Raw genomic sequence first — 12,445 nt, forward strand, 5'->3', positions numbered from 1 at the left:
TAAAAGCAGTTCATGAGGAAAAGGCACATGGGCTTTCGTTGACCATAAACTCAATGTGCGATGACAATGTGGTGACGTGGCAGCCAAACTGGCCAAGTGGAATTTGGGTTAGATTATAGAACAGGGATGTTCAGAACAGTGAGACTCTTCCTTCCCTTAGCCACTCCATGGAGTACTGAGTTCTGACTCCTGGAGGGTGTTCATACCAGGGGCTGCTTTTTAAGGGGGATATTAACAAACTAGGATATATTCAGAATAGAGGCAGGATTGATGAAGGTTAAATTGAATTTGAAAAAAACAAGTAATTAGTAAAGGAAGAAATGCTCGGAAGGAAATGGCAGCTATTTACAAACATTGGGGCATGTCCTGGGGTGAAAATAAATAGACATTTAGGGGATAGCACAGATGACTTCAAAAGCGTATTCATAGGGAAAAATGATGCTGTCGTCTAGAGTGATTGCAAACTCTGAGGTGTTTTTTTGAAGATTCCATCACTGGAATTGTTCAGAGTCTAAACAAGAAAAGGTCAGGAATCACATAGAGAGGGGTCCCATATAGACCAAACTTTTAGAGGTCAAATCTGTCCAACTCATAAGATTCTTCGATTCTTTGAACCTTCTGGACTCTGTCTTCCCTTGGGTGCACTGCACAGAAGCATCACAAATGGGAGACTTTTGTTGCCTCTGGGTACATCGGATCCTGGCAATCGACTTAGAAGAATGTAAGAAGTCAAAATAATTTTCCACACTTACCGGATGACCTGGTGGCCCCATGTCTCCTACAGTTCCAGGTGGACCTCTTGGGCCAGGCTTGCCTATAAATCCCTTGTCTCCTTTTATGCCTTCTACGTGACTCCCTGGAGGTCCGGGGGGACCAGGCTCACCTGAATTCACAAAGAACGTGTCAGTATTGCCAGTCAGGGAGCTTGGCAGTTTCTGTCATTGATTCTTTAGAGTGAAGTACAAACCCTGCACCTTATCCTTACCCCAAACATTCTTTCCCTTGTGGGGTGTGATGGGATTGTGGTAAAGGCAGAATGAGATAATGCCAGTGAAGCCCCAGGCACAAGGCAGGAACTGTTTTTCCCTGATGAAGGTCTATCAGAGCAGGGTCTGTGCCTAACCCAGTACCTGACTTATAGTAGGAGCTCAATAAATATTGGTGAATGGATGCATCTCCCTCTTTTAGGCTTATTGATTTGGTATTTACTAATTTTTCAAACAGGCCCCTCTGCCTCAACAACACCAACAGCTTTACCATGCTGTATGTGAGAATGGGTGGGTATGGGAGGATAGAGAAGACCAGAGGAAAAAAAGAAGCAACAAGGTCACACAAGGGGAAGGTGGAAGGCTTCTGATGTCAGACGTTATTTGCAGACTTTTTTCTTATTTAAAAGTAGACCCTCTACCTGGGTTTCCTCTGGAGCCCGGTGGACCTTGATTTCCCTTTTGGCCAGGGATGATTGCACCAGGAAAACCTGGTGGCCCTGGGGGTCCTGCCATGCCAATGGGACCTTGTGGCCCAACATCTCCCACTGTCCCTTTCCTGCCGGGGAGGCCGGGCAAGCCTGAGGCTCCCCTGTCTCCTTTGGCTCCTGCAAAGAAAAAGGTTTGATAAGTTTCTGTAATGCCCCTATGCTTGGAGATATAGTTTGTGATTATCTCTAATAATGTAGACACTTTGCTTAAAGATGTTAAGATTCACAATATATTTTTTGAAAAGTGGTTGTAAATGAAATATAGGTCTACAAGAACTGAGTCTCAATTCTGCCTCCCACTAGTCGTTTGATCTTGGCAAAGTCGCTTCACTGTTACAAGTCTCAGTTATCTTATTTAAAAAATGAAGGTAATGCCTGACCTAGCTCAGTTCTTTAAAGATCCAGTGAGATAACATAGAGACGGGAAAGCCTAGTGTGAGCTCTAAAGTGTTCTGTAAATATAAGCCACAATTATTATTATCTGATAAACTTTAAGACATTATTTAATCACTGATAATTTGATAGAGTGTAAAAAGCTAAACTTCTCAGCACTGATTTGTGTGTTGCTCAGCTAAACCCAGAAAAAGGAACAACAAAGTTGCAATCCCTATTCTGTCCTCTGGTTACTTCTCCCCGGTAACACAAATCCTAGTCTGGAAAGGACGAATGTGGCAGGAGGTATGAATTTACTAAAGAAGACCCCTAAAAGGTCACAACTGAATACTAATATTTTTCATCTCAGAGAACCTTCAAGAAATTGTGCTTTGACATTTATAAATGGAAAATGTTGTATGTATTGAAAATCATCTCTCCCATCTCTCTGTTATTCTAAAAGTAGTAAATGGCAAGAAAATAGAAGACAGATGAGAGGAAGAAGAAGGAAAAGTGAGGGTGAGGCTGGTGGCAAAGGGAAAGGGCTAGGGAATTTATTATGTGGTGAAGACTTAGAGCAATGATGAAAATAAAATTGATGAACATTGAAAATCTAGCCCTTTGTCTCTCATGTTCTTTAGCTTCTTTATGCCTGTAATTTATGCTTTTAAAAGAAAGTATTTAGATGATTTCAGCTCACTTGAAGCTCTGAAATGCTGTATTTGTACAACAGGGTCTGGCAATGGTCTGAGGCACCAAGATGCTGTCTTGGGTTTTATATTCCATGTCCATGATGATGCTTCCTTGTTTTATGATATGATTTCTTTTTAGGATTTGGGAGAATTAAAACTAATTAAAAGGATTCATACCTTCCAAGTCTCATTGAACTCTTCTCCATATTTAGTTATCCTAGAGGGATTGAGGTGCATAATCATTCACTTACATAATTATGCTATTTGTTATTTTTTAAGGTTTTTTAACTTAAGGTATGATCATTTTATATCAAATTTTATTTCCAGTTAAATGCTAAAATTATCTCATTCCAAACGGTTAAACTGTGAGCTTAGCCTGGGAAAATGAATAGAAACTCTCTCTTTGACCATAATTCTACAACTATACTGTGAAGTAGACTGAGAAAGCCTTTATCCTCACGGGGGAGGGAAGGGTCTGGGAGATGTGGGGACATTGAACTCAACCAAAAGGACTATCATACCATCCAGAAACAAAGGGAAAAGAACAGCTCTTGTCTGCTTTCACAGCCGAGCTGGAAGGTCAAGAGGCAGTTCCTGCCACTCTGAGTTTCTCGGTAGCATCAGGCCACTCCTGTTGGTTCTTGTGAACATCAACAACCAGAGGCCTTCATTGGGTTTAGACCCCTTGACTAATAAAATACTTCTATCCACAGAACCCACGGCTTGAGAAGGGTCAATAAAAGGTGCAAACAATCTAATATTTCTTCTGGCATGTTTCTCTACAAAATGGCAAAAGTTAAAAGAAGCTGCTTATCTTATAAAACACTGACATGGGAAATCCAGACTTGTTTGTCAACCAAAAACTGTGTATACTCTGAAAGACATGTTCAGTAAATTGCCATATCTGAGGTGTTGAGAGAGTTACTGGGTAGCCCTTAATAAACAGCAGCATGAACCACAAGCTGGCTCTAAGGGTTGGAATCAAACCCATGAAGATAACAAGGTGGCAAAGGATTTGTGTTATTACTGCATCTCAGAATAGCAGGGAGGGATGCTTATTGAGAAGCCATCAATCCTGCCTCCATCGTTTTAAGAGGTGGTACATTTAAACCATACTAACAACAACAAAGGAATATATAAGAAGTCTTATTTTTAAAGACTTGCATAGACGGAAATTCCAAAATTGGATCACATATCACTTTGTTATGATAGTGATAATTAAGCATTTTTACTTGAATACTAAGAATATAAACATCCTATATTACCACTGGACTTCTTTAATTCAATATGTTGTTTATTTTGTATGTCAGGAATATTAAATTAAATTTTGTCCTTGAAAATGTATATCACTAGGGTCCGGGAGGAAGAATTGCTCACCTTGAGCACCAGGGTTCCCTCTTGGGCCTGGAAGTGCCCCCAGCAAACCTGAAAGAGATAATTTTGGCATATTAATATTTTATATGTGATTAATTTCATTATATACATTTATATAATTTATTTTGCTTGGTCAATTTCACTTTGGTAACAGAAGGATTTTTAACTATCACACACCCAGAACATATTAAAGATCATCAGTTCTATCAAAGAATCTCTAGAGCAGTGACGGACTACAACAGACTAATTTTTCTATGTAAAATAAAACTAGTGGGGCCAAGATAATGAGTAACTTATACCCGTTTCTCCCTTTTCTCCTGCTGGACCAGGAATTCCATCACGTCCTTGGTCACCTCTCACACCCATTGGTCCAGGATTTCCTGGGAATCCTGGAGGGCCTGAAAAAAAAATGCCATTCAAAGAGAGGACTAACTTCCTATCAGTGGCCTAATATGAACACCAGATGTGTGGAATTCTGTTAAAGGTGTTCATTTTTCAGAACCATAGCTATGTGAAGGTAAGTTCACAGTGAAAACTATGAACTGATTAATACTATCACCAGGATTGTTACTCTGGAATGTGTAGATCAGCAGATCTTTGAGTTAGGTATAAACACCTAACTTCGCTTTTCTGCATTTTTGTCTGGGGACTGAGTAACTAGGAGCTACATTCTAAGGAGGAGTTGTGGGTCAGAGACGTAGGTATACACAGACTCCAACCTCGGAGAAATGTGCCTCTCTCATAGAAGGGAAATAGACAAAGTACAGAAATGGAACCTGGAGGGCCTTTTATTCCTGGAGAGCCAGGGAAGCCTTTGATTCCTTTAAAACCCAAATCACCATCAGGACCCCGCTTTCCTATAAATGGAGAGAGAAGGGAAGGAATAAAGAACACCAAAAGATAGATGATTACAGCAACGGCTGAAATGGTCAGTTCTTACAGTCAACTGTGCTCACGCTGGCTTCAGGAAGCACTCTTGCTACATAACCTCAGGATTCTGTCCTGGCTTCTTTTTCCCCAGAGAAGCACAGCTGAGATGTGTCGAATCATTTTCAAAGCTGTGCGTATACCAACCACGTGGACAGCTCAATGTCTGACTTATTGCTTTATTTGGGAGTTAACAGAAAATCCATTGAACCTTTCGGTGTTTGAAAGGATAGTTTAAATATTATCTTTAAGTAAGACTGCAACCCAGTAGCTTAGCAGTTGTTCTTAAAACAAAACAAAAACTTAGACCCAAATTATAAGCAAATAAGGAAGAAAGCAATGTTTAACCCAGAAACATGCCAGAAAAAAAATTCTGAACAACAGTGTTGTGAGTTGAATTGTGTTGCCCCCAAATTCAAATGTTGAAGTCCTAACTCCAGTACCTCAGAATATCACTGTATTTGGAGATAGGGTCTTTAAAGAAGCAAGTAACTTAAAATGAGATCACTAGGGTGGGCTCTAATCCAATATGACTGGCATCTTTATAAGAAGAGGAAATTTGGACACACACATGCACAGAGGGTAGACACAGTGAGAAGGCAGCCATCTACAAGCCAAGGAGCGAGGCCTCAGAAGAAATCAGCTGGGTAAAGCCAACGCTCACCTGGCTGGCCAGGAATTCCGGGAAGTCCAGGGACTCCGTCAGGTCCAGCAGGCCCCAAATGTCCAGGTGTGCCAGGTAGCCCTCTTTCTCCTTTCTTTCCCACGTCACCTGGCAATCCTAGATCTCCCTTAAATTCAGTCAAACACCTTTAAAATTCTCATATAAGCGGGATATGTGATCAGAATTAAGTATAAACCATGTTTGTTTGCATTTATCTATTTACTTACTTACTTAGCAATTCCTAGTAGGTGTCTGCTATGTACCAGCACTGTGATAGGTGCTGGGAACAGGATGGCCACATGGTTTGTAGGGCCCAGTGCAAAATGAAAATGCAGCTCCCTTTTTAAAAAATTTTAAAGCGATCCAAGACAGCAACAGCAGAGCATGAAATCAAGCATGAAGTCATTCTTAGCAGTGGACCTCTGTGTCCACACGGGTTGCATGCCCGTGAAGCCGGCTCTCACCAGGAATATAATGGTAACCATGTACAGATATGTGATATACACAGTCCCTGCCTTCCTGGAACTTTAGAGACCAGTGGGAGATAGATATTAAATAATCACACAAATGTGTAATTCCAAATTGTGACAATTAACTCAGGAGTAAGAAAGAAATAGACCAAATGCATATGTGTCCTACAAATACTATGCATACAGATAAATGTATGTCAACCACATGTAAAATAAAATTTTCAATGATTTAATATTCATTAAATCTGTACTTCGGTTTTATGATAAGCCAGCACATAAGGATTTGATAGTGACTTACAAAATCTCTATAGTAGCTCATTAAAATATACTACTGTTACTATGATTTGCCAGCATGATAAAACTAGCTCATTTTGTGTTCAATGCACAGTTCTAAAAATTTCTTCTGTGGCTACCTGTGAAAACCCTAAATCTAAATGAAACTATTAATTAACTGAATGTGAATTAAGTCAAATACGATTCCTCATTGAAAAAATATCTCAGTGGAACAAGTCTCTCCCTGATTTTCCAAGGACCTAATCTAAAAACAAAGGGCAGAGGATATTTGTTTGTGTTGCAAGTAATAAAGGGTTACTATCTTGGGTCTGTGTGGCTTCTAATAATTTTCTTTTTGTTGTCACAAAAATCATGGACTACATGATGGGTGGAAATCTTTAGGAAAGGTGGTATTTTATTGGCTCAAAAGAGAGTCAGGGAGGGGCCGGCCCCATGGCCACGTGATTCAAGTTCTGCACACTCCGCTTTGGCAGCCTGAGTTTGCCCGTTCGGATCCCGGGTGTGGACCTATGCACCACTCATCAGCCATGCTGTGGAGGCCTCCCACATACAAAATAGAGGAAGATTGGCACAGATGTTAGCTCAAGACAAATCTTCCTCAAGTGAAAAAAAAAAAAAAAAGAGGAAGATTGGCAACGGATGTTAGCTCAGGGCGAAACTTCCTCACCAAAAAAAAAAAAACCCAAAAAGAGTCAGGGAGAAAGTCCCCTGAGTAACAATTTTTATATTTTTTGGAGTCATATACTTTGAAAGTCTGATGAAAAATACAGACTTTCTCCTACAAAAATTTGCATTCAAACATTTTGCATTCAATTTCAGGGTATTAGTGGGCTTCTTTGGATCCAAGAGACTCCCCAAGGGGACCATGGAATCCCATGTTAAAACCTCTCATTTATGGGAATTTCTATTAATTATTCTCTAGTGATCTAGCTCTGGCTCTTAGTGTAACTGCTATGCACAGAAAGGTTGGAAGAAAATAAACCTAAACAAACAACTGAGCCCCAAGGAGACATTTGGTTGTTGGTTGGTCCAACACACTAGTGAGGGCTTTCACATCCAACCTCCAGTTGACAGAGCACGAGCACTGAGAACATTGCAACAAGATGAAAAATCGTAATGGACTGAAAATACTTAAAGTTCTAAAACAGTTAAGAAAGATAAATGTACGTATCTGAGGATTTTGTTTGCTTTTTAATGATGCTCTAAAGTTATTTCATTTTACCTCTTTTATTATGTTTTAGTAAGACTAGTGGTTTTGATTACAAGGTTTGGAAATTTATTTATTTATTTTTAATTTTTTTTTTTGCGAGGAAGATTGTCCCTGAGCTAACACCTGTTGCCAATCTTTCTCTTGTTGGTTGAGAAAGATAGTCCTTGAGCTAATATCTGTGCCCATCTTCCTCTACTTTTTGTATGTGGGATGCTGCCACAGCATGGCTTTACGAGTGGTATGTAGGTCCACCCCCAGGATCCGAACCCATGAATCCCAGGCCACCAAAGCAGAGCACACCAACTTAACCACTATGCCACCAGGCTGGCCCAGAAATTTAATTTTATAAGTCTGTGTGAGGTGAGTCCATAGCAGAGACTGGCCACTTTGTATCACAAGAAAAATAAACCGTGCCCTGTCAGATTGTGTAGGCCTGTGATCACTGCCTCCTTCTGGGAGCACTTAAATTGCAGAGACAGTTATGAGAAATTCCTTGGGGGTTGAAACTGGGGGGAATAAACTCAGAAGTTGACAGCTGTGTGATAGGCATCTTCAGTGGTGGAGATAGCATTAAACGAAACCCAAATAACTGCCTGAAAGTACAGTAATAGTGTCAATTTTCTGTGCCCACATTGAATCTGGATATTTGCTGATATTTACAGGGACTCACTCCACCACCAAAATGTAAATACTTCAGTGGCCTATATATACCTTTGGTCCTGGTGGTCCTGGCCTTGTACCTTCTGAATAACCTGGCTCTCCCTTGTCTCCTGGGAGACCATGAATACCTGGGAGGCCTGGTCTTCCAGGTAGACCTGGGAGTCCCAAAGTTCCCCTCATTCCTTTAGAACCTGAAATTAGGAAAGAAATCAGGTAAAATAGGTGAACATGGGGGATCTTGAAGTGTTCTACTTCTGACCTTTGCACAAACCACCTTTCTCCTAAGAAGTTGGTTTCTCAGAATCCCCGACACATCAGGTAGTCATAATGGATGATTTTTACACAAAGTAAATATTTATGTTCTCACTTGTGTTCTAGTTGTGCACAGTACATTTGTCTAAAAGTAAATCTAGTTGTTTTATACTAACTTTCTACCAAGTGGAAAACCAAAACAACAAACAACACAGAAAATCTAGAATTGGGACCCGTGGTGAGCTTGTGGGCTCATAACAGGACTTTATGCATTACCTGGTACCCCCATGTTCCCTATGCTTCCTGGCGCACCATGTGGTCCTGGTTCTCCAGGATTCCCAGTGCTGCCCGGATCTCCTCTGGGACCTTGAGAACAAATAAATGGTCATATGCCCTTCCTAGTTGCTGACATGAAAGGTGCTCAATAAATATTTGTTGATTGCACAAATGAATGAATCCAGAGCAGCCAGACCAGCTGGTTTGGGTATTTGTTTATCTGCCTTTTTCATCAAATAAGGAGGGGACTGGGGACTCAGAAAATGTAAAATTAGAGAATGTTAGATTCTCGTCAGCAGGACTAGATTTCAAACATCAAAATCATCCTTGGACTAATGCTCGCAGGAAAGAGAGGGCTCCTGTGACCATATAGTGATAGATTACCAAATGCAACACTGAAATTTTATTGCCATGTAATATATTTTGTCACTGATGGGTTATAGTGAATAGGGGGCTACTTTAATTGTCTAAAAAATTACTTTGCAAACTCAATAACTTGTCCTAAAAAGAAAGAGGCAAATCTGAAAACCTCTAAAGCATTATCTTGTTTTCTTCTATGATATGTGATATTGTATAAATTATAGTTTATAATACATATTGAATAAAATATAAAATAAAATTTTGAGTCCAAAAATAGAACTTCGTATAGGTTAATATTTTTTAGTTAATACAGGCTGACTATATTTATTTTTTATTTTTTATTTTTTTTAATTTTTTGTTTATTGCAGTAACATTGGTTTATAACATTGTAAAAAGTTCAGGTGTACATCATTGTACTTCTATTTCTGCATAGATTACATCATGTTCACAGGCTGACTATAAACACCTTCATTTTGGTTTGCTTCCAGAAGCAAATTTCTGCTGAAACACTGTTGGGGAAGAATTCATATTCAACCCAATATGTGTAGAAACACATCTATGTTATGTTTTCATCTAGGAAGACTGAGAACATGATGTTTCTATTAGAGAGTCAGCTCTACCTGGTGGTCCTGGTGGTCCAGGCGGCCCTTCGAGTCCTTTGAAACCTGGTAACCCTGGAATGCCTCTGTTTCCTTTCTCCCCAGGCTCTCCTGCAAATCCTAAAGTTAAAAACCACGTATCAAAAATGCAAGTTAGAATTTTATTGGACTTACCCACATCCTGATTACAATTTATGAGATATTATTGTAATACAGCATAGCGTATTTGTTACGAGCCTGGGTACTTGTGGGCTCATATCTTTTTAAAAAGAGAATTAAATGAGATAATATGTGTAAAGCATAACACAGTGCTTGGCATGAGTTAGTTCTCAAAGGACACTAGCAATTATAATATGTATAGTATAAGCCAACGTTTCAAGAACTAGTGGCCTAAATATAGCTCTTTTTTTTTTAATTAATGACAGAGGACGTCTACTATACTATTCTTGTCCAGACTATCCCATTCTCAATCCATTTATTACAATATCATTTATTAAGTAACTGGTATATGACAGACAATCTTTTCTTTCTTTTCTTTTTTTTTTTTTGTGAGGAAGATCGGCCCTGAGCTAACATCTGCCAATCCTCCTCTTTTTGCTGAGGAAGACTGGCCCTGGGCTAACATCCGTGCCCATCTTCCTCCACTTTATATGGGACGCTGCCACAGCATGGCTTGACAAGCAGTGCGGTGCATCGGTGGGTGCCCGGGGTTCCAAACCGGTGAACCCCGGGCCGCCGCAGCGGAGGGCGCGCACTTAACCGCTTGCGCCACTGGGTCGGCCCCCCAGACGTTCTTTTCTTTTGTTTATCTTATTTAATGTTCAGGCAGTCTCAGTCTACTTCTTTAGCCTTTCCAGATTGGGGAAACTGAGACTTTAAGAAGTCAATGGACTAATCTAGAGTCATGCTGTCAATCAGTGGTAACACTGGGATTTGAACCCAGTTCTGCAGGCTGGAACAGTCATAAACTTCCCACAACACCATCCTACTTTCCCTAAAGTGTGGCTTGGATCACGTTATTCTCCTGCTCAAAAATATTCATTGAATCTCTACTACCTACAGAATAAGTTACAAACTCCTTCTTCTGGCACTGGACACATTCTACAATCTGTCTATGGTCTGGCTTTATGCCTCTTCTCAAGCAGATCTACTTTCCTTGGCTGTTTCCCTGCTTACATATTTATTCATTCATTCACATATGGATTGAATACCTAATTAATAGACAGGTCTTGTGCTGAGTACTGGAGACATGAATAAATCATGTTCCCTTTAGTGTTTAATTGGGGAGACAGCCAAGTAAACTATTACCGCCCAGTGTGATAAGTTCTGTGAGAGAGTTGGGCACAATATGCTACAGGGAAGAATTTCCGGAAGAGGGGATATTATTTTTTTAGCTCAGTCTTGAAGACCAAGTGGGAACTAGTTGGATAGAGAAAGCATGAATGGGACAGGATTCCCAGGGAAGAAAATAGCACATGCAAAGGAGTGGTGCGTAGCAGGGGATTAGGTTATTTTCTTCTATAATCTTTGTTTTTTCCATTTATGTCATTTAACATAATCTAAAAATATATGTTGTTTAGTGCATCCATTCGCTTTGGTATTTTAGAGGTTGGCAAACTACAGCCTGCAGGCCAAATCTGGTTTGGCGTTGTATGGCTGGAGAGCTAAGGATGGTTTTTACATTTTCTTTTTTTTTTTTTTTTAAATGTAGACTTTTTTTTTAATGATTTTTTTTTTAATTTTTATTTATTTATTTTTTTCCCCCAAAGCCCCAGTAGATAGTTGTATGTCATAGTTGCACAGCCTTCTAGTTGCTGTATGTGGGACGCGGCCTCAGCATGGCCAGAGAAGCGGTGCGTCGGGGCGCACCCGGGATCCGAACCCGGGCCACCAGCAGCGGAGCGCACGCACTTAACTGCTAAGCCATGGGGCCGGCCCGGGTTTTACATTTGCAAAGGGATGTGAACAAACAGACAAACACCAAAGAAGAATATGCAGCAGGGACCACATGTGGTCCACAAAGCCTAAGATATTTACTAGCTGGCCCTATATATAAAATGTTAACATACATCAACGTCTCTTTCCCCCACTGAACTGTATGTTTCCTCATGACCGAGATACCTACCTCTGCTTTGTTCACCTCTGTATCTTCAGGACATAGTAAAATGCCTAGTCAATAGGTACTAAAAAATAATTGTTGGGTAAATAAATGTCATGTGGCTGGAGAGGCGAGCAAAGGGCAAGTGATAAATTTGTATGCCAATCTAAGAAGTTTGAATTCTTGAAGCAAGGGGATCCTTTGTAAAATTTTAAGCCACCAATACTATTTGCTCATCTGAATCCTACCTCACAATTTAAATCCTGTTTCATGGAGGCTTCTCTGACTACCCTGGTTGCTGTGTTTTTTTGCTTCCCTCATCTCCCTCCGGGCTCACTGTCAGTGGTACCCGGCAGCACAGTGAGGAGGCTGAGTATGGACTTTGGAACCAACCACATCAGTGTGAGGCCCATCTCTGCCACTTCCTATCAGAGTAACCTTGGGTAATCTGACCTCTCCATTCCCCATCTGTAAAATGGGATGATAGCAATAACTGACTCCTAGGCTTGTTGTAAGGATTAAATGAGTCGATATTGATAAAATTTAGAGCAGTACCTACACATGGTAAGCGCTACATAGGTCTTTTTGTGTTAAAATAACATAGCGGTCCTTTTGTATTGTTCATTATCTTTTCATATATATGCTTAAATCTCTCATGCAGACTCCTTGAGGAGAGGACAATGACTGCTATTTGTTCTCTCAATGTCTCTCCCACATTCA

General features: G+C 40.2%; 1 protein-coding gene across 2 annotated transcripts in view; it reads right to left on the reverse strand.

Moving 5' to 3' along the window:
* Nucleotides 1-12,445, reverse strand: part of COL4A3 (collagen type IV alpha 3 chain) — a 138,939-nt gene that overhangs the window by 14,683 nt on the left and 111,811 nt on the right. For both annotated transcript variants that reach the window (XM_087424747.1, XM_087424746.1), the window contains exons 35-43: nt 9,649-9,747; nt 8,669-8,758; nt 8,192-8,331; nt 5,507-5,633; nt 4,692-4,772; nt 4,215-4,313; nt 3,919-3,966; nt 1,409-1,594; nt 753-883 (exon numbers count right to left, since the gene is read on the reverse strand). In XM_087424747.1, coding sequence (XP_087280873.1) covers nt 753-883; nt 1,409-1,594; nt 3,919-3,966; nt 4,215-4,313; nt 4,692-4,772; nt 5,507-5,633; nt 8,192-8,331; nt 8,669-8,758; nt 9,649-9,747 — 1,001 coding nt within the window. The remainder of the gene's footprint in view (nt 1-752; nt 884-1,408; nt 1,595-3,918; nt 3,967-4,214; nt 4,314-4,691; nt 4,773-5,506; nt 5,634-8,191; nt 8,332-8,668; nt 8,759-9,648; nt 9,748-12,445) is intronic.

The sequence above is a fragment of the Ceratotherium simum genome, chromosome 37 (assembly GCF_057802395.1).
Source record: "Ceratotherium simum simum isolate JZ-2026a chromosome 37, ASM5780239v1, whole genome shotgun sequence".
NCBI classification, from domain to species: Eukaryota; Metazoa; Chordata; class Mammalia; order Perissodactyla; family Rhinocerotidae; genus Ceratotherium; species Ceratotherium simum.